The sequence below is a fragment of the Arctopsyche grandis genome, chromosome 8 (genome assembly GCF_051622035.1).
Source record: "Arctopsyche grandis isolate Sample6627 chromosome 8, ASM5162203v2, whole genome shotgun sequence".
NCBI lineage: Eukaryota > Metazoa > Arthropoda > Insecta > Trichoptera > Hydropsychidae > Arctopsyche > Arctopsyche grandis.
In genome coordinates, this window is record NC_135362.1 from 10,038,676 (window position 1) to 10,065,984 (window position 27,309).

General features: G+C 35.2%; 1 protein-coding gene across 1 annotated transcript in view; it reads left to right on the plus strand.

The window, feature by feature from the left end:
• The window catches only part of LOC143915367 (uncharacterized), a 147,714-nt gene extending 121,570 nt beyond the window's left edge, over window positions 1-26,144 (plus strand). The window contains exons 6-7 of the mRNA XM_077435983.1: window positions 22,033-22,236; window positions 24,352-26,144. Coding sequence (XP_077292109.1) covers window positions 22,033-22,236; window positions 24,352-25,644 — 1,497 coding nt within the window. The 3' untranslated portion in view covers window positions 25,645-26,144. The remainder of the gene's footprint in view (window positions 1-22,032; window positions 22,237-24,351) is intronic.
• The last annotated feature ends 1,165 nt before the right edge of the window (window positions 26,145-27,309 follow it).

Here is a 27,309-nt window from a genome sequence, read left to right on the forward strand (position 1 = left end):
TCCCCGATAATACGGTGGTGGTCCGTTGGATACAGGGGCGCACGTGTCAGGACAAAAGGATCTGTGCAAGGCGTGAGGAATGTAGGACGCCGCGGATTTACCTTACCACGAACCTGGGTACGTAGGTACAAATTCTGGGTAAGTCAGTTCAGCTCCAGACTTGCCGATTCTCGCTTATCTAACAGTCGAAAAGTCGATATTTACTTGCGAGCTAATAAAATTGCCCACGTTTAAAATTTTGGCCTAGTTCTATTCATATTTTTAATATAAATAATATTAATCTTTCTTTCTGACAGTATAATGGCTTCATTATGCGATACATATTGGAAATTGTAAGCAATTTTCGGAAAAACGAAAACTTTTCCTTTTTGTTCGAAAATAACGGGACGTGAACTTTTTACCGGGGGAGTTTTCATCGCCGATGAAAATTAGCAAAAGTAAAAAAAAAAGCTTTTTTTCAATTCAAAACAAAATGTTAAATCATTTATAACGAGAAAACGAGTCTCGAGAAAAGAAAAGTCGGTGAAACAGAGTAGACCCCATTTACAGCCATTCACCATCCACAGCTGGATGAAGGTCTCTACGGTACGCTTCCATTCGTTTCTGTTTTTGGGCTACTCCGATCCATCTCATCTAGGGCTGCCAGACGTCCCGGTTGCACGTCTCTCATCCCGGCGTCCCGAAAGGACCTTTCGGGACAGCCAAATGTCCCGGTTTTCGATAGCTGCTTATTGACCTTTTATTGTTCAGAAATACCGACCCCCGCAGTTATGAAACTGCAATAAAATGCACGAATCTCAGTCTCACCGTAGATCCACATCCATGGTCAAAAAACGTAAAGGAGGTTTGTAAAAAAAGCAAGAAAGGCGAGATTGAGAATTGTAGTTAATTTCATTTAACATTAAAATTACTAAATAAACTGGAAAAAGTTCCCGCGGTGGCATTTCGTTTGTTTCGCATTGCATTTTGGTCAAGAAATACAACATTGTTCGTGCGTATAGCGGTCGGTGAAATTTTATATTTATGTTTTGTTAGTTTTGAGTTCGTGTAACGTATTTAGAAATATTTAGATTAATAAAATTTTATTGATTTAATTATGGAATAGGTTATATGTATAATATTAATGGATATTTATATTTTTAGACGATAAAAGTAATTGTCAACGTCGTGTTATGGACAGTAAAACTTACAATAATACTATTTAAGACCTTGCATTGAATTATATTATAATAATATAATATAGTTAAATAATAAATAATTGAGGACGTAAGTAAGTAAGGACGTATTATAATAATAAAATACACATTGCACGTATTTTATTAATAATAAACACATTGCACGAATGCGACAGTATGGTCGATTCTCGTAAGCCTCACGCTACATCAGATCGACTTTAAGTGTTATTCCCATTGATATTGAAACGTATGTTTTCGAAAAAGGAATTAAGACATGAATTAAAATAAAGTTATATTTATTTGTAATAATAATAATAAAAAAAAACAACAATTGTCGTCGTAATCGTAATCGAAACCAAAGCGGAACTCTTGATAATTTTATTTTTTTGAAATCTCCATACTTCTCGATACACTCACCACATACCCACATACCAACATACCCGCATACGTCCTTCCGTTTTCATATATGTACCTACATATGTATGTAATATATAAACTCAATCTGTCATATTAATCCATACAAATTTTGACCTTGGCATCTGGCTAATTAAACAAACAAAAACAATAATAAACTATTTCAATTCAATAATCATTATGAGTCGCGTGAATAATTTATCTATTTACGTACAATGCTGTTAATACGTAATATTCTTATCAACACAAATTTGACCTTCATTTAAAGTTAATTAAAATTAAAATACGTATGCTATTATCTACATCATTTAATGCGAAGCGATGAAAAGTTCGCCGATAAAAAGTCCGGGTACTCATAAAAGTAATAGTGAGTCGCAAAAATAAAACGTTTCTCATTTTTTATATACATAATACATATAAAGTTTCAAATATGTTCTGTTGAGAAGCAGTGGTGTGCGTAAACAAATATTTTTCAACCAAACTTGGAAATTTGCGGTTGGGCGTGATACAAATCGCTATCCCGACGCGTTAATCTGATAATTATAAGCGCCATGCTATGTATATTTTTTGTGTATTTTTATTAAAATCTCCATGTATATAATTTGTACAAATATGTATATGAATTTAGTGTTGTTTGCCTTTTATTGTTATTTCACTAATTTCGCAATACATCACCGCGAGCGTAATGATAGCCTGTCCGATGCTAAAATTAATATTTAACAGTGTGTATGTATCAAATTTCGTATCAGTTTTAATGCGGCTCTAAAGTCTAATTAAATTGAATTAATACACCTTTTTATTTTTGTCGTCATCAGAATAAAAAGTATCGGCCGTTCGAGAGCGTAGCGCGTTCCACCGACACTCCGACAATGTCCATTTGCATCTCCAATCGCCGACAATCTCCAAGAATGGAGATCATTTAATTTTATTTCGAATTCCACGCTGATGTCGTCGTCCTTTACGTGTTTCCCGCCAAAGGTGACACCACCACAATTCACGATTCGATATACAAAAATCGTTCGTTTATCGACCATAAAATGACAGCTCTTAATTAACGACCTATACAATACACCCTGCCTCTTATCAATTTTTATTTCACTTCACACCTCCGAATCGACATCATTCTTCATTCGAATTTTATATATGTACATACTTATGTGGAAAATTTGCATTCGGATAATCTGCTCGTAAATCGCCTTTTTTATCGAGAACATTTAATTAGAGCGCGCCCCGCTTAGGTATATCAAAAGGTACATAAATTTATGACGAGGACCGGACATAAAATGGCCTTTTTATGTTTGAGGGTCGCTAAAACCGTTTCGTATACTTTATGCATAATCGCATCCCCTCCGATAAATGTTATGGTGACAACGTCGAATAATTTACTCGAAGGTTTTATTCGGTAGTAGTAAGTTTATGTGAGCTTTAAAATTGCTAAGTGTATGTATATATGTACAGATGTATATGTAACAGTCCAAGTGTACATTTTGTTCGATCATGAACACACTAGTTCTTACACGAACCAATTAGGCCAGTTATATTGTACACAACAGAACAAATTGACAAACGAATTACATACATACATACATAGTTTGTCCATGCCCAAACTATTAGGCATATGCTTAGGTATTCTAAATCGTTGGTCCCATCCTCTATGTACATATGTATGTATGTATATATGCTTAACCTAGGTTTCAATATTTTTAATACTAGTGGAAACGGAAATTATAGTAATGTAGTTTCTATAGGATTTTCCCTTTAAATACCCGACGTTTTGACGTCTCAAAGGTTTTGACAGCTCAAAATTTCATGCAATATCTGGTGACTCTATTTGCAGATAGCTTTTGACTATTAGCACTTAAAATAAAACCAATAGTTCGTGTATGAACAAACTAGTACTTTCATGAGCAAATCGGAGAGACCGCTTGGACTGTAGCATATATTATATGTATAAAATATAAAAATCCTGTAATAAGAAATATAGATGATAGACTTATTTTTTAAGTAAAACTTCTTTATGCACAGTATATTGAATATAGCTGTACGTATTAAGAAACGTTGCATATAGTAGGACTTTGGGAAGGCTACACCCCCTCCCTTTTCTTTGAAAATGATCTCACAAACCTTACCTGTAAATTTTTCATAATAAGTTCCAATACTTAAGTGTGCTAATGTAAAATACACGTTAGATTTTTACAACGTTTCAGGGTTTGCTTCTATGTATAATGTGAAGGATATTGAAAATGGTATACTACTTTTCTACTGTTAGGTCATATGTACAGAAGTTGAAATGCAGAATCCATAATTACCAGTGTTTCTCTAGAATCTGGAAATATTGTATCTATGTACATATGTATGTATGTGTACTTCGAATGCTAAAGTGTTGACTGTCGTGTGAATCTTTTCTCCCAACATGACCCACTTTCGTGATTGTCTATTTAAAGGATTCAAGTGGAACATTTTATTATTATTTGGAAAATCCTGTTGAAATTATGTAAGTGAAGTAAGTTATGGTTTTTCAATGAAATATTACTGAAAGTCATCCCGTGTCGTGTCGATGACTGAAAGCTCCTGCGTAAAACTCTCAAAGTTGTCGCTCGTGTGACGGATCACCGTCATCATCATCATCATCGGTGGCCGCAATCATCATCATCACTAGCGCCGCTACCATCATCATAATCACCCGTGTCGGCGAGGCGACCTTGCTCTTTTTTGCATTCCCATAACCGCACTGATTTACCTCTTCATTTCGCAGAATCGGAACACGTTGCCGAATCTGAAGGGACGCGCGGAAAAAACTGCACGCCGCTCGCCAAAAAACAATCGCTTTTTCGTCTCGAGAACTTTGGCGTTATATCAAAAAACCGATGGGGAAAAACGACACATCTCTGTTTTATTTTATTGGGCATTGTGTTTGTCAATAGTGGCGCCGTCGAGGTGTCAAACGATTTAGCAAGTGTCATCTGGCCGTGTAAAATCCAGTGTCCTTAAAAAATGCAGTGGAGGCGTACTGTTCCGTATAGGGGTATATTAGACTTGATGAAAAATATATATACTTTTTACAAAAATCAATGTAATTAATATTAATGGCCAAACTTTAGAGACGTGCATATGTCAATTTAGTATCAAGTATTTGTTATTATACCTATAAATTTACAGTGAAACTATATACTACGTATGTACGTATGTATGTAAATTTGGCTTACTAAAATATGGAAAGTCTAAAACTCTTAAAACAGCCATTTTTAACACGTTCGCATCTTATATTCAAACTCAAGCCAAAGAACACAATAAGTTCAATCTGAAAGTCTTAAAATCATATTCTAGTGAGCACGTTAAATTAATCATCATATGTAGGAAAAGTCCGTATAAATATATTTTACAACAAAAATCAATCGTTTTTCAAATTTATTTTGTCGGCTAGGGCATGTGGAAGACGCTTCTGAAGAAAATTGTCTCAGCCATAGTTCAAATGAAAATACTGTCAAGAAAATCTGAAGGCACTGCGAATTGAAATTCAATAAATGGTGAAGGACAGGCTGCTCTGAAGGAGATGGCTAGTAGATACATTGAGATTACGATCACAATAAGATACATACATACATAGAAGAATGTAGAAGTAAATGTTCAATTTTTACTAACCTCCTTTACGTTTCACATGGTCTTCGTTTAAGACGTCATTTTTTTTTTTAACTATGCTCAAATTATTTAAAAGTAAAATTTAGTTTTACAAAATGTTTACAATTTAATCATATCTATTGAACGAATAGTTCTTAATGTTTTTATCAAGGCTGTGGAGTCGGATTAAAATATACCGATTCCGACTCCGACTTTATTTTATGATTCGACTCCGATTCTAGACTCCAAATTCCGACTACAACTTGAACGATTTTAGTAAGATCGACTTTTCTTACCAACGTATAAAATTCTTAATAATAAAAATAATAGCGATTTTCAAAACACAAAAAATTTATTAAATTATTGGTAAAGAAATAGGTATAAATAAAAAGTACATTAATTGTGAATGTGTATAAATTTCATAAAGAAATAAATCAATGCGAAAAATGAGAACAAAAAAAAGCATGAGACGAAGGAAAAAATCGGTTTTGACCACGAAACATAAAAATACCTGTAATTCAACGATTTTATTTATAATGTAATTTAAAATCATGATTTTTATAAAGAAATTATTAAATTTCAATTTATTAGTGGATATACTTGGAGACTCTAGTTGACACATACCGTAATAATATGAATTAAACAAAATAATAAAAAGGAGTCGAAGTCGATTGATTTTTACGACTCCGACTCCGCTTGAAATGCTCTGACTCCACAGACCTGGTTTTTACTAAAATAGCGAATCATTTCTATATCAAATTTCATGCATATGTTCCTTTGAATAAATCTTATATGTATATTGATAATGCGAGCAATTAAATACTAGGAAATTGAAAGAAAATCCAGAGTACATATTTTTTTTTAATTTTACGATTTTTCCTATGCTGTCACCAACCTTCAGGCCATCCCAATCCTACACTGCGTAGATGCACATACATATGAAGAAATTTTGACAGATTTCTTTTCGTTTTATTTTTTGTCGATGGTGTGCCGCTCTGCCACCATCCATCATGTCTCCTATGACGATGAAGAATGACGGTGGCGGCGTGATGATGCTCGCGCCTCCCGACCCTCAGGAATTTTCTCATCGTGTCAAAAGTGGCGACTTAATTATTTTATTAGGGACACCTCGACCGTGTATCTCTGGCTGGCCGGCGTATTTTATACATAACGAGGCGATAAATTATTGAAGCTTTTCGACCCGCCAGACCCACCGGTGGCCCGAGAGGCTCAAAGACACCGGCTCCAACATCAGACACACACACACGAACGCACTGGAACAACCCACCACCTCCAGGAGCACCAAATCTAATCCAAATACCAATAATAAAATCGGATAAACTTGATATTACCACCTATGAATACAGAAATGCCACCATGCACTCGGTCAAAACTTCAACTGAAATAACCACGTTAAATTTATATCATTTCGAATGATTCTCTTCTTCATCTTGGTGTATTAAATATTGAGGAAATTGGTTGACTATACCTGACGATGGCGCCTGCCATCGTAAGACAATACGACCACACCGAGAGCACGACTGGAACTGAAAATTTAACTGTAACACCACAGTATCAGATTGAACTCGACCAATTGTCAAATGATCAGATATCTGCAAAACGTGAGATAATTAAATACATGCACCATTTAAAACGGTTCCTATGTTTATATTTGTTTAATTTTTTCACATTTTGATAATTGATGCTTTTTAACTGAACTGTTACCGTGCTCTTTTCGGGTTACCTAGGAGCTGTAGCGCGTCGCAAATGTTTGTAGAAGGGCATGTGCCTCACTTTGAAGCCATTATCAGGATGAGAGCGGCCTCTCTACGTCTTCGTATATCTTTATCGCCTAATTGTCTTCTTGCTGCTGCATCTTCTCATTTGCATTCTTCATTGTATGTTCGATGGATGGAACTGCTACACCGACCGCCTTGAATAGACATTAAATTATTATTATTTATTATTATTATTATTTATTATCAGTAATATTTATATATTTACTTATGTATTTATTTATTTATTTTGTGTTTACTATTTTTTTTATTATCTATATATTATTTATATGGGCGTTGGGGATTGCACTATTCTCCTCATCGTCTGGAATAAAAGCTATTATTATTATTATTATTATTATTATTATTATTATTATTATTATTATTATTATTATTATTATTATTAAACAGATCATTGTGATTAAAAATTATCAAACTTATTTCTAATACAGCCTATTCTACCATAACGAATATCGAAAAAAATTTCACGGTACCGAATAGAGATTTGTTACAGTTTAAGTGTCGATATTGTTTATGTATAAAATGACTCGGTATTGTACACACTAACTACAATCGTCAAAGTATTCATTACTTTACTCCATGTGTACTTTTACGAAATAATGTAATTTTACAGTCGATGTGTATTTTCAGTTGTAATATATTCGAACTGACGTTTTAGGTCATTTATATTCGAACACAATTCAAGTAGTGAATTTTAAATCAAAGTGCAAATACACATTCAACACTGTGCGCAAGTTGTAATATAATATCTTTAACAGTCGAGTTTTGACAGGTCTAATGTTTTTACGAATGCTTTAGAATTCAATAATGCGTAAAAATTTACTTACGAATTATGGGAATGAGTTTGGTATTACGATAAATCTAAGATGTTCGAAACAAAAATGTGACATTCCAAACAAAATTTACTAATCGAGTGACGTTGTCACGAAAACCTAACCTTTCCATCTAGCCTGATATCAACTTATAATTGAGGTGTATTTTCAGTTGTAATATATTTTGGAATGTAGTTCGCCAAATGAATCAACTTCGCGGGTTAGACGGAGTATATTCCAACTAGTCAATATATATTACAACTGAAAATACACTTCAACTATAGCGGTAATTGATAATTGATGATACCAAGTTAGATGGAATATATCCAAACTAATCAAAATATATTTCAAATGGAAGATACACTTCAACTGTAACATATACATTAACTAGTTATTGTACGCATTAACATATACATAATTAATGCGAATTCGTGCACTAGATAAAATATGATCACTATTTATAAATCTGCGAATTGTCGTTGTGACGTCTTGATGAAAAATTATTATGATAAAATGACCATTTTTAGGTACATATATATATATATATATATATATACAATAAATTTTGTACAATTGGGACTGTAAATATTTGGAATTTTAAGTTGAATTATTCATTTCATGACGACATTAAATATTGTTAAAATATATATATATATATATATATATATATATATATATATATATATATATATATATATATATATATATATATATATATATATTTTAACAATATTTAATGTCGTCATGAAATGAATAATTCAACTTAAAATTCCAAATATTTACAGTCCCAATTGTACAAAATTTATTGAGAGGTTAATCACTTATATGCACCTGCTTCGGTTGGCAAAAATTTATGATCAGAATTGAGTTACGTGTTTTACAATTTGAAAGTCACTCACCTGAACTGCCTTCTTCATCAGGTGGGACGGATTTGAGATGAGCGTCTTCGATCCAAACGACTTTTGCGCAAATGCTTAAATTCCAAAGAGACATTACCGATCGTACACGGTAAACAATGAATGCACGTAGGTGAACAAGCTTCTTCAATTTTTTTTTGTTTTCGTTTTTTTATTATTTTTATTTCAATCGAAACAGTTAAGTCGCCGTTTATAGAATGGATCATACCGTATTAAATCCGTCCGCATACACCACCGGTGAAAGATCTTTTTAATACACCAATTTATATAAACGTAACCGTTTGTTTGCACTGTACAAATCAACGGTGACCGTCTTCACGGTTATCTCCCTATTACCTGAGCTTTCAGCGAGGTTCCATCTCGATTTTTTCCCCTACCCGCTTCTTTCGAGATAATGGCTCAATTTGTACCTCTCTGCTCTCATATTATTTATTGCCGACGAAAACGACACGTTCGAGGTGACTGTTTTTCACACAAAAAAATACCAAAGTGTGGGAAACGAAAACAGAAATGCTTTCACGATTTTCGCTGCTGATTTTAGCACCCTTTTAGTGCGAGGTCGATTTTTTGACGCCTTGAATATTACGGGCAATGTGCGAATCGCTCGTCGAGGACGCAGAGACGTGCGTAGGCCGTGAACCTCAGGCACCAAATAGACTCAGCGACCTTGAACCACGGGCGCCAAGCGAAAACAAGCCATACTTTTATAGAAATTTACCTTTTAAATATTCGAATATTAAAAAACCGAGTAAAAGATTTATTCGATTCCATAAACTAATCTTATAACAAACAGTCTTGGAGAAGCAAAAAAAAACAAAAAAAATATATGTACTATCCAAACTTGTGGCCACAATCGATATATCGTTTTCTAATAGGCACAAAGGATCAGAGCTCAAATCCTGAGAGAAATCATTAGCTTTTAGTATATTTTACATACGCTTGCTTTTGATCTGAATTTTATTAAAAATTTTATGAGATGTTATCTGATGCTTTTTCATTGAAAATTTGGTGCCACCAAATGGCTCTGCCATTTTCCAAAATGTATGAGAGAAAGTATTGCGTGCGTATTTATATATAATTTGTAGTCTTTATATTATTGACTTAATTGTATGAATGTCATTTCAAAATTGAATGATAAAAGGTTATATCCAGGGGACCTCAAACTAACTCTCCTCTCATTCTTAAAAAAATGTAGTTATACTCATTTTATCATCATTATTTACATATATATATTTAAATATATTCCAAATTTCTACAGATAAATGTGTTTATTAATTATATTATCAGCATCATCATTTACAGGCATTCGCCATCCACTGTTGGATAAAGGCTTCACGCTTCCATTCCTCTGCAACTCTCACCCATCTTATCCCACACATTTTTCTAATTTCGTCCACCCATCTTCCTTACGACCTTCCTTTCACTCTTTTTCATTCTCTCAGGTACCATTCTAGCACTTATTTTGTCCACCTTTCGTCCATTCTTCTAGCTACGTGACCCATTCATAGCCATTTTAGTCTCATTATTCTCTTCTCTTCCCACGTATTATATTTTCTGTCTCTTCTCGTTATGCCGAGCATACAGCGTTCCACACTTCTTTGGGTGCATTAGATTTTATTCTGTGCATTCTTATGTTCAATGCTTAAATTTCGCATCCATACATCATCACTAAGGTGCGGCGGTCGAGTTGCCGCCATAAAATAACAATGAACCTCTCCATTGTCCGAGAAAGCAAAAAAGCAAAAAAATGGTTGAAAATAGTGAAACATTTTTTTAGCCGTCGAGCATCTTGTCCGCCGGTCTCTAGTAATCACTGATTGATTGTATTCTTCAGTCAAAGTGGCATTTTGGATTTAAAAACGGTTCTAATTTACCCGAATGCACTCTATCCTAATTTCATACGTCTCTTTCTCTTTTTATATTATATACATATATTGTAAAACCCTTTTTTTACTTAATTCATATTGAGATCGTGACTTAAAATCATTAATCTTCCTTTGATAAAGTTTTTGTTAAAATACTTTCAATAAACTCGGTTTAAAAGTTAGATCCACAACGATCTAATCGTCCGTTAAGCGTCACATGTACAATATGACAACTCAACCATCCTTCAACTCATGCAAGCCAACCTAATCATTCATACATGCATTATTTTAGGCTAGAAAACCATATCCCATATATGTGTGTATAATTTATATACATATTTATGTATGTATATGCAATCGATACTCGTATAATACTTTTTTTTTATATTTTTCAAATGAACATTTTTTTTGCCAAACCGATAAAAATTTACACATCAAACATGGGGGAGTATCTGCTCCTCGTTGAGATAATGATTTATTAAATGGACCACCTCCGACGTGGTTCCAATCATGCGACGGTCATCCGATAATGAATGGCTCGCGTTTTCCGCCTACAAATTTGCGATGTGGACCGCCGCCAACCGCAACAACCCCTTGTTGGTTTTTCGCCGCCCAATTACCACTTTTTAGAGCCGACAATAAACATGATGACTTTTTGGGTGGGATTTTGCTGGACGGTGTTAGACCTTTGATGTGAGCGCCCCACCGAAACCGCAAAATCGCGTCCTGAACCCCGCCTGCCATAAAATTGTACGTAACAATAAAAAACATAAAGTCTCAATCGTAAAAATGCTTAACATGATCCTTGTAAATTATCATTATCTTCTAATTTTTTTTATTATACGTACAACTGAAACTATTCGGATTTTTGAAAGCTAAACCTCAAAATGTATCCATACATATTTCTATGATGAGCCTAACTTACAGATAATCTTACTTTGTTACTACGAAGTGTGAAATATTGTTTACAACATTGGTTTAATTCACATTGGAATAACAATAAAATAATAATAAATCGCACTTAACTGAACAGTCTCAAATGTTTGATTGTGTAGAACTTCATACAAATGATCCATTTCCGGATTTAAATTCGCATTTATTTATTCAATCCCCATCATCCCTAAAAATACACATTATGTGAATCACCTGTTGTATGCAAGTTGCCAAATTATCAACATTCATTGACCCGTGCGGTAGTACAGTAGCTTGTTAATACACGAGTACAATTTTTTCCTATGGTCATCGTCAATATTCATTGACTATTTTCATACGAACGCTGTAGTATTTAAAAACGCTAATGACACTTTTAACATTCTCGACAACATCCTGCCACTGGCCACTGTGCCATGATGTGAAGGTCGGTCATGAGCAGACGCCATCACATCTGAATACTACAAATCATACCCGTTTGAATTTGTATGAAGGCATAATGTCCAGATTTGCATGAAGTTCCCCAACAGCCAGATTCATTCATATCGATTATGCTAATGCTTCGAATAGACCAAACCGATTCGCAGAAGAGTTTATAATCCGAGTCCATACTCGTGCGGTATTGATTAATTTATGTATTATATGTCGTACCTAATACTTTTCAAATGCCTTGAGTTGTGACTCATGGCTTGTATCATCAGCTGCAAAGACACTCCAATCGTCTGCTATTCTTGCCTATTATGGCCAAACTTCCTTCATTCATTGTATCCAATTCTACTCAAACCTCGTACTATATGTAGTATATCAATTTGACTACTCCTACCTGGACTCGTTTAAGAATACAGGTCCAATAAGTGCACTTTGCTAAAACCTTTAACGCTACTTTCTTTAACGCCATAAATATTCATTTACAAGAGATTTCAATGAAGTGTTTCTTATGAATAGGATCAGTTTTTTTATAGTGAATAGTTACGCCTTCAAGAGATTATACACACAGCTTTGATAAAGTGCATCTATTATCTTTGTAGAATGTAAAAGAGATGGATCCACCTAGTCTAATATTTTTTTCATTGAATTTATGGCAAATATTTGCTTACTATTATTCTTTGCTGTCATAATTGTCGAAATGCCGACCGAGAAATTTTGAAATTGAATGATAAATTCCATTGAAGATCTTAAGCAACTTTTATAAAAAAAGATATTTCAACTGATGCAGCAGCTACTGAAAAAATCTAAATACTATCTTCATTTTTTTTATAATTTGCTGTCAAATTAAATCTATCAAGTAATAAAAGAACATCTAACTAGTCAAGTTTTGATTCAAAAGCGGGAACGATATTTTCGCATTTTATATTTCGCTTACAAATTCGAGAATTTGTCGTATTCATTTAAAATTGAAATTTGTGATGTTAATTTTTCCGCCATTAGATTTTGAAGCCTGTGACGTTGATCGTTTCGCACGGCTCTATGTAATTGCAGGTCACACGCTGAAAAGATCACACTTGAAATTTACACTTGCTTTGAACCCTTCCGGCTCTTTCACCTTTCATTCTCAAATTTACTTGTTTTTCTTTAGTAGTTTTAGTCTGACTAACTAGCTAGATAGAATACCGAGACAACTGACTTGTGGACTGGGACACGGGGACACCGATCTATAAGCCGGAACATGACCCAGTCTACCGGGACGTATGACATCCCTACTCTACCATCATGATATCACATCGTTAGATTATAATATGCATATACACTTTTTCAATGAAACATTTGATATATCCCATAGAATATATAACCAGCAGCATAGATCAGTGGTTAGCGTGTAATTCTTTCAACTGAGTGGTCACAGGCTTAATACCTGGCCCGGTGCTGCTGGCCAGACCTTGGATATATGACTGCAGGTCAATCGTTTCCTATCAAAATTTGCGATTTTATCTGATTTCATTGAAACGGTTCCAACAAATTGACATTCTTGACACATTTCTCGCGAAATTCAAGTTTTCAGCATCTCGAATTTGCGAATTTATAAAATTCTGCAAAATTTTTTTTCAAATTTATCCATAGATGTCTCTATAATGCTCTATAAATTGATTATCAATGTTTATAATTGGCCAGGAAGGCGCAAATGGAGTTTACCTGTAAGCCCTACTGAAAAAAATATGTATGTATAAAAATACCAAAAAGATGTATTATAATATTAGTATTGTAATATAATAATTTGTGACCATGGTAGATAAATGGTCCACAAAGTATACACACATACAATGTTCGACAATACTTAAAAAAAATCGATCATACAGTAAAATTTCCTTACACAAAATCTAAATCACACCAAGTAATGTAGTTGTAAATAGGTTTTTGAGCTCTTTTTTCTACTATGTTGTACATTAACATTAGAATAATATGATTTAAATGATTACTAAAATCTATGATTACTAAAACAATTAAATTAAAATTGTAAAATAGAAAACGATCAGTAGATCAGTAGGTATTAAAATAGATATAAGATGTATTGTGAACATAATTTAGTAATAATAAAAAGCATTTAAAAATCATAACACCAAGTTAGTCACAGATTAAGTTTTTGATGAAGAAATAGAAGCTGATCCTTTGATGACTTTTCAGCGTCCCACTTTATGTTTCAATGTTGCCAATTTTCATTACACATCTGACTATACCATCCATACGTAAATTTTATCTTCATTTCAATGCTTATCTTTCACTTGACGCTTCTCACTAGCATGGTTTAAAGCGCAAAACGAGTCTCATTGTCCTGTACCCGTGTTCCTTTCACAAATTGAATCATATATACATATTTTACACAATATTATCGTGTTCATCCTGTAAGTTATCCTAAGCTATCCTCGATAGCTCTGGGTATTTACAGTTACATAGCACTTGCAACACGCATGGGTGTCACCGTCATCGCCTGCGTCTCAATCAGTTTTTCTCAATCTACCTGTGCCTAGTGTGCGCTTTTACTTTCGTCGCCGGTACGCACGTACGAGTTGATGATTCAGACCAGCGACAACGCAAACCGGAGGCAGACGACACTGATCTGTCGAAAAAACAACCAGAGGAGGCCAGTTCCGACCGGCGCCGCTTCCGGCCGCGCGGACTTCCGGCGCAAATGCAACTGCACCGTGCAGCGGCGTGCAGCACCCACCATTCGATCGAATTCGACAAAAAAATTAAAGTAGATCGCAATACACTACTGCCTACAGAATTTTTGGCCAGATCCTACCATATTGAACTGGTTCATGTTCCAATCCTTTCACTTCATTCTTGATTCAAATCTATGTAAATTCTGCTAGGTTTAATATGGATGTAACGGTGATTCAATTTCATACCATGCAATATTGTATTTTAAGTTCTAATTTTAAAACACACATACATCACGTGATTATTTTAACTTAATGTATGTATGTATGTATAAAAATTGACCTCGAGATTTTTACTGATTTAAACTCATTTTCATGGTTTTAAAAAATGTGTGCGAGTATTTTAAAGATTATTCGAACACCATTAATCCTAACAAACTAAAGCTTGGTATCAGATACTGAAATATCTAACGCTACGTTGTTATTTTCTTTCATAATTTGAAATTGAAATGGTACCTCCTCTTTTTTATAAGTTTTTGAATCCAATTCTCTCCTAAATTACTCAACAGATTGGGCTGAAACTTTTTTACATGTAATGAGTAGTTTTAGGCGGTCGATGACTTTTCACACAAAAAAATGGTTCACTATTGTCAATTTCTTAGAAAAGCGATACTTTTTTGCTCTCTTGCTTTGAACACTAATGGATCGGTCTATTGTTATTTGAAAAGTATCCAATGCCGATCTTTGGTAATGAGTAAAGCCCGGACCCTGAGGGGGCCGTCCATTGTTCAAATGTTGTAAATGCATTGTTAAAGGTTTGCCGAACCTTTTTTACAAAGCATTTACAACAATCGAACAATAGACGGCACGCTTCTGGTCCTACCTCTAGTAATGAGTATTTGATTTTTGATTTTTAAATGGTTTATATTATTACTAAATTATGTTCACAATACATTTTATATTTATTTTAATAGCTACTGATCTAGTGATCATTTTCTATTTTACAATTTTATATATGTATATTTTTGCTAGTAATTGTATATTATTTTAGTGTTTATGTACAGAATAATAGGATAAAGAGCTCAAAAACCTATTTACCATTCTTATAAATGCTCATTATACATTTCAAACATAATGGTAATGAGTATGATGAATTTCATAGTAATTTTTAAATATTTTTATCTTGACCGGAAGTAGTACTTTTACTCTAGAGAATCGAGATTTTTTAATGTTTTCTTCGAAACCTTTCAGCGTATTTTGAAATTTCAAAAGAAGAAGATCCGTCAACTGAAAGTGGCAGTTTAATTTTTTGTATGTTTCTGAAGCTCTCAATACTCTCGAAATCAATACTTTAAAAATAATGTATGCACTTTGAAAACCATTTGAACAATCAATCAAATGCATTAAGGTCTACGTTTAAAATGGTATCACTGTTTTTTTTCTTATCGTATTTTGATTGATTTGACTTCAGTTCCAAGACTAAATAAAATTTTGCCAAAATATTTTGCAAATCAAACTGTATGATTGCTAATGTCTTATGTCATAGGAAACCTGTTTTCTAATATCTTTTATAGACAAATTCAAAGCTATAATGTTCAATAATTTTATTCAATACTTGATTTTGAACATGGTCGTTTGAACGGGACATACTTTTACTGTTTGTCATCGTGTAGTGGGTCTCGGAAATTCGTGGGAAGTATTTCACTTTGCCCTTACTATGCCGTGGGTTTCCTGTTGCCTCGCATAGGAAAAAGTGCAATTCAGCATCCAATGATAAAGCACACCTTTTCTCTGAAACGCATTCGTCAATTAAAATTTCGACACCAGAACATTTGGCACGCCACTGGATCGGTGTGCTATGTGTGTCGAGTCAAGCCTTTTACAAAGATACGTCAGGACGTTTTACAATGGTAGGAAGTTCGTGATCAGAATGCCGACTTCTGATCATCGTCTGCACACGGCTGTAATTAACTCCATCGTCGAAAGTTTCCCAGAAGCGAGCATTATTTGCACGATATCATCTCAGGTCGACAGATTCTGGACCTCAAACTGTGGTCCAGACGCCGACAAGGTCGTGCCTTATTTGACCAGGACGACTTTACTCACCAGCTGGTGGTAAACACTGCCAATTAACGTGGCCGTCGGTTATATTTCACTGCCCACTGTCCGTATCCGAGTTTGACGTTCGCGTGCCCCAAAAGTGATTGTCCTCCTTTCGTTGATTTATTCTGGTGACATCTCGCGTCTAGGATCCGACGGCTTCTGGCTTCTTCTATACGTATCTCCTTACTAGGAGGCCGTTGCCTAATTAATTGCTTCGTACACGCTCGTATCAATGAGTTTAAATTGTGGCTCATTCATGAGCCAACGTCCACCTGTTCATTATAAAGATATATGATTGCGCTATCGACTTGGTCTCAAACGATCCATAAAAAATGCTGTGACATAACTGATTTGTTTAATGTGCCATTAGAATCCAAATCAGTTGAGCGGGTCGTATACTTATTCGAGTCGTATCGTTTCATCTGGTTCAACACTTCTACGGTAAACTCTATATTGTTCTTTCAGCTTGTGCAATTTCAGGCATAAACAAAACGTTCCGATTTTCACTTCTTATCTTATCTCCGCGTAGGCGATCTGAAGCATGAAGCTCAAAGATTCATCTTTTTTGTGATCGTTAAAAAAGTACGCTTTCTTTTTTATATAATCACATAAAAAAGTGTTTAACAATCAAATTTTTAACAATCAAAACTATTTAAGAACAGTACATCGTAAACTTCCATATATGTATGTAGACATTTAACTGTTCCTTTTATGATTTCTTATCGCATATTTCCAAATGACGTTTTTTATAAACGTTTTTATTTCAATAGTTCTCAATTGACATATTTTCATGTGCACGTTGCACTCTGATCAACTCAACCCGGGTGATCCCCTACGGCATTTTTACTGTGAAAATTCCTCAATGCTATCGAACTACTCATATCGTAGCTACTGCTAATATTTATCCTCGCGAATATATGTACATAAGTAGTTCTACGTTAAAATGACATCCAGAGGTGTGTATTAAAATATAATGATATTGTAGAGTAGGTGTTGAATAATCGATCGTACAAATGACAAGGTCGACAAATGGTGGAAGTGTCGCACGACCGGACGTCATGGCTGAATGGTGTAAGGTCGTGTACCCGGGCACACTTGCCTGGTTGACCGTAACAGAGTGCCCCGGGTTCGCGGGGGCTCAGCCACTCTCTCGGGGGGCAAAGCCTTGGGCATGTCGACAGTACTCCAACACTCGGAGATCCTCTCGTGGTGACCGAGACGGTGTCATTAGACGGCGACGAACCGGAACGCTCTCAAGCGTCTGCGGTTGCAGGTTGTCCGTCGGCCACTCAAGCGGCGCCTCCTCGTCCGGGATTATCCGATCGATAACATCCTCTCTATTCGCTGTTTCCGTATTGAATCTAATTTCATCCAGTTGAACAATGCTTTGATGATAGAGTCGATCAAAATTTTTCGACTTTCCTCTGACGCATATAGGAAAAATCTTTGATCAAAACCCAAATTTCGACTTTTCATGAATACCACTTAAAAATACTGCATCGAATTTTCAAATCGAAAGCAGGAAATGAAATATCTAAAGTGGGTGTGGCTATAATTGGTAGGATTTTACATCTTCACTTCATATGAGTAATTTATCTTTATTTATGTGTTTATGTGTATATGCATGTATAATGTTTGTATGTTTATGGATGTATGTAATGTATGTGTATGTGTATATGTATATTGTATCTGTGTATGTATGTACATACACACCTACACATATATATATATATATATATATATATATATATATATATATATATATATATATATATATATATATATATATATATATATATATATATATATATATATATATATATATGTATATGTGAATATATATATATATATATATATATATATATATATATATATATATATATATATGTGTAGGTGTGTATGTATGTATATGTATATATGTGTATTTTTATATTTATGTATGTATGTATGTGTATTTGTGTATACGTGTAAGTATTTGTGTATATATGGATGGTGTACATATATGCTTATATAACTGTCTTTGGCCAGGAAGGCGCATTGGGTTTACCTGTTAGGCCTTCTTGGTGTAAATTAAATAAAAAATAAATAAATAAATATGGTAACAGTATTAGACAGTGAATTTGTAAAACAAATCGGTTTTTTTCGTCCTGGCTTAGAGTGTCAGACATAAAATTCATCCGTGAAGGCTCAACAAATATTGATCTGTGTGCATGAGCAAATTTAACACTTTTATATATGAAATCATTTAACCAGTATTGTAACATCTTGATTTATATTTAAAAATATATTCCAAATGTTATAAATATATTACTATGAAATCATCAATCAATCTATTCGCCATCCACTGCTGGATGAAAGGCTCTTTTTCTACTCGTTCCTATTCGTCTATATTTTGAGCAAATCTCATCCATCTCATCGCACGCATTTTTCTGATTTCATCCACTCATATCCCCTGTGACCTCCCTTATACCCTATTCCATTCATTCGAGCACTTATTTCATCCGTTCTTCTAGCTAAAATATACCTATAAAACTTTCAATATGAGAGCATCCCTCCTCTCAACTAATATAATCTGAAAGACCTGCATACCTGTGGAGATCGAGAGAGACGGTTGTACAGCTAAATACATAAATATCAATAGCACATCGCTGCTAAATAATAATAAAAGGAAATTAAACGTATGAGCCGTTATATTTGATAGTGGCGGAAGTCCAATTTTCAGTTCCTAAAACACTATTTTTGTTTGACTTAATTCAAAAATTGTTATCATTTTTTTTAATTCAATGTGTCCAGAATCTCGGAAAAGCAGAATAAACGTATTACAGGCCACCAGTATTTTTAAATATTGTTAAATGCTTTACATTATATTAAATGTTTGAAATGAAGAAAAGTGGACTTTTGCCACTTTCAAATATAACGGCATCTACGGAGTATTTAAAATTAAGACTTTCCGAATATTGCTTAAATTCTGTCTAGACTATAACACTAACTCTGTCATGATCTAAGCAATCCATAGTTAAAGAACACTAGCACAGGCTATATACAATGTATGTACATGTACATAAAAGCTTTTTAATTAAGTATTGTGGTATTCATTAAAGTATTTCGTCGGAGCGCGTGAAAAAAAGCGTTGCCTAGATATTTTAATTGTGTATTGAATTCAAAAAGCCTTCCTCCATCTTGGCGCTGATTTGAAACAGATCAGTTTTTCCGGACGCGCGGCCACGATCGTAAATACGTCGTACGATTAAATATTTGTTCGTTAAATGACTTGGTGCCATTCGAACAATGCCATTCGTTCCCTCAAATTTAACATAGTAATGTACGCTAACGAGTAGAATAATGGTTGCGTTTATATTTTTATTATATAAAACGAATTACAACGATCGCGATAGCACATCTCGATGGGTATCGCCGACTTTGGGAAGTGGGATTTACATTCTTTTATATTATTACGTCTTCGAGTCGTCGTCGTTGTCGGTTATTCAGCGGAAAAACGGTATCCGTTTCGGTCGTCTGCATACGCAAACAGACTCACTTACTCATTTCTATAAATTTTATAACCATACATATGTACACACCGATGTGTGTTTTGTATCTACTATTGAAACTTTTGCATGGATTGGAGGCCGCATACATACTTCGATCGCGAAACCTCTATCCGAATTTCGACGGAATTATAGTAATGAAGTCGTATTATAGAATAATATTCCGCAAAATTCCCATAAATTTCATTTATAGGTTCATCGACAATATCGTTGTTTTTTTTTTTATTCCAAATTACATTACATTGGTAGATTCATGTCGCTTTGAATTTATAATGATTTGGCATACTTTTTGATTGCCTCTGTAACATTTTGCTTACATTGTGTCGTAAATAACCCAGCATGGTAACAATTTGCAATATTCCGAAACTTTTATTACCTTATATAGGAAAACTATATGTGCTTGTAGAATCGGTAAAAATGATTTGACCGTTAGATTACTATTATCTTTACATACTCGTATATGTATATGCTGATTTGGTCACAGTTAATTTAGCCACAATTACCGAGACCTAGGCAGTGGGAGATCGAGATCGAGATAGGATTTATGTGCGATATATAAGTTTGTATTACAGTCCAAGTACTCAGTCCGGTTCGTTTATGAACATACTAGTTTGTTCATACTCGAACTATTGGCTTTAGTTTAAGAGCAAAAGCTATCTTCAAATAGACTCAACAGGTGTCGCAAAAATCTTTATCTGTCAAAACCTTTGAGATGTCAAAACGCCAAATTTGAATTGAAAACGCATTGCAACGTAGCTATAAATCCTGTTTCCGCTAATATTAAAAATATTGCAACCCAGCGGAAGCATACATACATAGAGTATGGGACAAACGATTGAGAATACTAAAACTTATGCCTAATAGTTTGTGCACAAACCTAAACACAAACTAGTTCGATTGACAATTTGTTCTTTTGTGTACACTATGACTGGCCAGATTAGTTTGTGTATGAACAAACTAGTATTTTCATAAACGAACGAAATGTACACTTGTACTGTACCGAATGTATATATTATATAATAATAAGAACAAATCATCATCTTCATCATCGTCTACAGCCGATGAAGGCATCTCCCATACGTTTCCACTCGTCTCTGTTTTGTGCAACTCTCATCCATCTCACCCACACATTTTCCTAATTTCATCTACCCATTTTCCCTGCGGTCTTCCTTTTACCTTTTTGAATTCTCTCGGGTACTATTCAAGTACTTATTTTTTCCACCTTTCGTCCATTCATTTCCATTTCAATCTCTTCACTCTATCCACTATACCCACTACCCTTGTCATACTTCTCACCCACATATTCCACTTCCTGTCTTTCTTCGTTATATCAAGCATACAGCGATCCATTCTTCTTTGAGTGCATTGGACTTTGCGTAGCATCTTAGCGTTAAAATGTCCAAGTTTCACATCCATACGTTATCACAGGCAAAACACATTGATCGTCATTAAATATGACTAGCATATTCATAAGCGATGAATATGCATAACTCTATCTCAATAAGTTAAAGGTTGTTATACACATATAAAGATATATAAAAAGTTGTCAAAAACATTGATTCATTTTAGCAAGTAAGGGAACATTTCTCAAATTCTTGCAGAACTTAATTTAGAACTTGGATACCATTTGATTAGAACTCCTTCGAGGAATATCATCAGTGTATACTTTTTATATTGTTGAATACATTCATTAATAATTTTTATATGAAATCATTTATACTGTAATATTGTTATAATGTATAATTTATTTTGTTCACAGTGTGGAGAGGGAATATCAACCGGTGATATGTGTGTTTCTGCATCGAGGGCTGGTCCAGCAGCAGGATGGCATCCAGCATGCTTCAGATGCGCCGTCTGCAGAGAGCTCCTCGTCGACCTGGTCTACTTCTGGAGAGAAGGACGCCTCTACTGTGGCAGACATCACGCTGAAACTCTGAAGCCTCGATGTTCAGCTTGCGACGAGGTAAAAACTCCTCATATACGTATGTACTTGACGCAATAGTGTGCCGCCCTGGGCAATCGCCAGTTCCAGGTACGGCGCTGACCGCGTGTCGAAATTCGCACAGGTCACAAAAGCCGCATTATTATACACACACACTGGCGAAATTATGTCTGCACGCCACGACCTACTTCATCTATCGGTGAATTATTTATCGTTGTTCGCTTCGGAACCTACCTTGACCCTAAATGCAGGTATCTGCTGTTTTATTACAACTGCAAATGCCTGCGTAGTAGTTATACTCTTTTCATCGCGTGAAACAATATAGTTCCGGAATTCACTCACTACCTTGTATCTGTATGTCTGTGTGTGTGGTGTTAGATAAAATCGATCGTTTTTATCAACAACGCCGAAAGAGCTCAATTATGAATGTGTAAAATTAAAAAAGTTCGTCTACTAAACGAAAGTAAGCGGTGTAAATGTTTTAATTTGATAATTGTATATGATTGGTTTCGAATAGCGGTTCGCTGGCCTAATATAAACAGCGTGTGGCTGAAATCTTTTTGAAGTTTTCCGTAACGAATCGATGAAAATGTGCACGTAACGGATCCGTTATGATATGCATTGAGTCTTAACCATTGCGTTAGTTTCGGTCCCCAAACCTTCTATCGGAAAGCATATACACTGATAACGGTCTAATCTTTGCTCATTTCGAATTCCTCTTCGCCGTTGCCAATATGCTATTTCCAAGTTTGATTTCACATATGTAGATATATCGCACAAATTAGTTCAATAGTGTGATTCGTAAGCTACATATATTATGATATGATTTCTGCTCTAGAGTATACTCGTTTTCTAGCAGGTTTAAAACATAAGATCGATTGCTAGCAAGTAATTATTTATTTTATTTTAATTTACATATTAGCCACAGTGACATTACAGAATACTCTAACGCGTCACTGACCAGACATATAAACATAATACAAATCTAATATATAATTTCGAAAGAGACTGTGTATGTATGTTTGTTTGTTTCGCTTCGTAGAATCCATGACGTTCAATTTAATAAAAAAAAAACAAATGAATATTCAAATAAATTTAAATTAAATAAAACTATTCAAATAAATTTAATCAAATGTTTACTATTAAATTAGCCATGTTTAAGCGGTTTATATTACAAATGCCGAGCAAAGCCAGATAAAACCACTAGTACTATATAAAAGCAAATTAGCGAGACATCTACATATGTATGTAATAGATAATACATTCTTAAAATCATATTCAAATAGTGGTAACATAGTGGGTAGGATCGTTTTTGCCAATTTGGTAGAGGAACCGTTTCAACAATGAAATCAAATAAATTGGCAAACTCTGATAGGAAACGATCGACTTGGAGTCACAAATATCCGAGTCTGACCAGCAGCATTTATGTATGTAGTTACTAGTTAGGCAGTTCGATCACAGATAATTATGTATGCTTAACTAATACTACATAAATAATTACATGTGACCAAATTTTCATATTTTTAAACCTGCTGGCGAACGATCGACTATACTCCATAACGGATTGTTTGATTTTACCTCTTTTTTGATACGCCGTTTGGGTATCATTTGGCTTTTCCGTCTTTGTGATGACTGGTTTCCTGGTTCTTCATTATATTGATGGAGTCGTCCTCTGCTGCAGTCACAATGACACAATTGCGGCCTCCCAAGTGGGCGGACTAGACCGCACGAATGTTTTGTACAAAAACAATATAATTCTGGAACCGTTGGTGAATTTCGCATACGAAATGCTCTTCTTCTTCTTGAAACGGCGCACTAGCTGGACACACAGTGAACGTGCCGAACTGTTACGTGTTACCGTGGAGCAATGATCCCTCTGCCTCTCACACGAGAACACAATGCCATGCTCCGCTTCAGCAGTGAAAGTGAAATGGCGTTTTTAAAATTAAAAAATAAAATAAAACGTACGTGGGAATCGAACCTGACCCCGTCTGTGCCTTGGACGGGCAACTAACTTCCCCGAAGCCAGCGACTACTGACAATATAACCGATCTTCCTATATACATATACTGTGCCAATTTGCAATGTTTATTATCCAAGTGGCGTGTTGACTCTAATTGTTTTATGTGCTTTCAGATAATCCTAGCCGACGAATGCACAGAGGCGGAAGGAAGAGCTTGGCACATGAAGCACTTCGCATGTCTGGAGTGCGATCGGCAGCTGGGAGGGCAGAGGTACATCATGAGAGACCAAAGACCCTACTGCCTCGACTGCTTTGACGCCATGTTTGCTGAATACTGCGACTCCTGTGGAGAGCCTATAGGAGTCGACCAAGGACAGATGTCCCACGAGGGGCAGCATTGGCATGCTGCTGAAAGATGCTTCTGCTGTCATACTTGTAGGGCGTCTTTATTAGGCAGACCGTTCCTTCCGCGCAAAGGTGCCATCTACTGCTCCATAGCTTGCTCTAAAGGAGAGCCTCCAACGCCTTCGGACAGCTCAGGTCCTCAAGCAAGACCACCTAGACCTCCCCGTCCCAGACCGCCACCTTCCCCGACCACTTCCTTATCTCCAAACATACTCGCATCTCCAGCTCATCGATCGCTGAAAAGTCCAACTCCAGTGCGCTCTCCGAAGATGGGAAGACGCGCCTTACAGCGTTCTCCAAGACCAGGTTTGTGTGCTTCTCCAATGGGTAGCGACACACCACCTCAAGAGCAATGCACTGCGAGAGCTGAACTGGCATACACTCATATAGACGAAGAAGGTCCCTGTTCGACTCCGGGTGTTGAATCTATACCACCTAGCGAACCACCGGAATCGCCTCCTCATAGCCCACCACCATCACCACCACCCCAACCACCTACCCCACCTCCAATTCCTACCCAAAACCACACAAAAAGCTTAGATAGAGTACTGATGGATAGAGAACCCACCAACGAAGAGTGGCACAATACAAGAGATCGAAGAAGAGAGCCGCTGCAGTTAGAATCACTAGCAGCAGCTTTGGGTTGGGGAGAAAACGCGGAAGCGCAAACGGCATCAATGCCTGAACTTCCCAGACCTCCTACAATACCTCACGAGATGCAGCACACCCCAGCACCGTCGAGAGGTCATCGAGGCAAGGCGAACCTGAGCGTCCGCTTCCAAGGTGACGACAATAGAGGATTCGAGGGCGACAACCCAGATGGTTCAATAGCCGAAGATGTGAGACACCGAGATTACTCCGGAAGGCGAGAAGAAGATACATGCTCCACGTGTTCCAGCAGTTCCAGCAGCGACGATTTGTATTCATTGCCTGCCAGAAAGTCCTGCGCAGGTGTTAGGATAGCATACGTACCCAACGATACTTTAGCAGCAGCAAGGAGAGCTCGTCCTCAAAGACCGCCACCAAGGACTGCTGCCGATGACCGTTGCGTAATATCCTGATGCCTTTTATCTGTGACTGCGCACGTTCTGGCCTTATAGCATAAACCCAAATATGAACGATTCTAGAGGAACCTAGCACAAATTGTATTTAATAATATATACATATGTATATGATAACGACTGGTATTTATTTATCGTATTACTTAGTTTATTTTTTCCAATTGAAAACATCGAAAAGACCTAAATATGTATAATAGCCTGAAATCGAACTTGGCTAATACGACGACTGACTATTACATTAAAAATGAATCATATATCAAACCCATTTTGATTGTCGAATTCCAAAAAGAGCGTGTTCGCTAAATCGAGAATTTCCACATGCAAATTTGGGTAAATGAAACGGTAATTTTCTCGCGATAGCCGATATCTCCTTATAGCTGAGTTCGACTGTATTTTATGTACCGTATCCCTTGTAAACCATTGACTATATATGACTATGAATTTATTAATAAGATATGCGTATGATGAAATTTTGCCAATAAATTTTATATTTTTTTATGAAACAACTAACCGTAAATTTAATGTGGATTGTACATTAGTTTTATTTTCAAAAAAAATATTTTCTACACAAAATCACGTACAACATTCTTCCAAATGGTCATATAATTTAGATTTTAGTACAAATTAATTTTAGTTGTGTTTTGTAGTTTATTATATTTTTATTATACAATTATATAATACATATATGATACGCGATATTTATGCATTATTACGAAAGGAAGTAATGCGACAGTATACATACATTTGATATAATCGCATGAAAATCATTACATTTTCCAATGCCTTTCAACCCCTCGTATTTGTACATTTGCAACCCCTTCATTTCATCTAAATATGTATATATATTATGACACATCTTTTACAAAACTGCATTTGTTATTGAATGCACAAACACACACACACACACACACATGAACATACATGAATCTATTGAAAAACCGTTCATCGCGGACTACATTGTTGTTGATTTTATAATATTATTTGGTTCACGTGAATGTTGTATACTGAAATATTTTATTATATTGTCCCAAAAACCTTTCAGCTATTCCATATTGTAAATTCGACCCTCGAATATCGCACACTACAATACCAAATCGCTATATTATCAAATTACTATTATAATAATAATAAATGTATACATTATGTATAGACATGAAGATTCCTATTATGTATTTAATCGCGTTAAATGTTAAGAGCTGCAATAATGTTTTTCATAAAAGCATTCAGTGAAACGCACCTGTATGGGATAGCTTTAAGTATTTATTAATACTGTGTACGAAACTATGGTACTATCGATGTCAATAGCTTCTCAATGTAACAGCGAAAGCCACGGGAGCGTATTGCAAGATTTAAATAATACTGTGAGTCTCAATTTTAAATAATTATTATTAAAGGTAAACCTACTCCAGCTGTAGTTGGATCGATGCTCTGAGACTTTTATTCGAAGACAGACTTCGACACTTTTTTTTTATTATTTTGCACTATACATCAGTAAGATCAAATATCTCGATACGCTCTCACGGCATATATAGCAAACATATGTAAAATATTCAAATGCAAAAGCGCCACGTTGCATTTTCTTTTTAATTGAAAATATTTTTTTAATTTTTCAAATATGAAAATTATATTATTGAAATGTGCTTTAACGCAGAGCTTGTATAAATG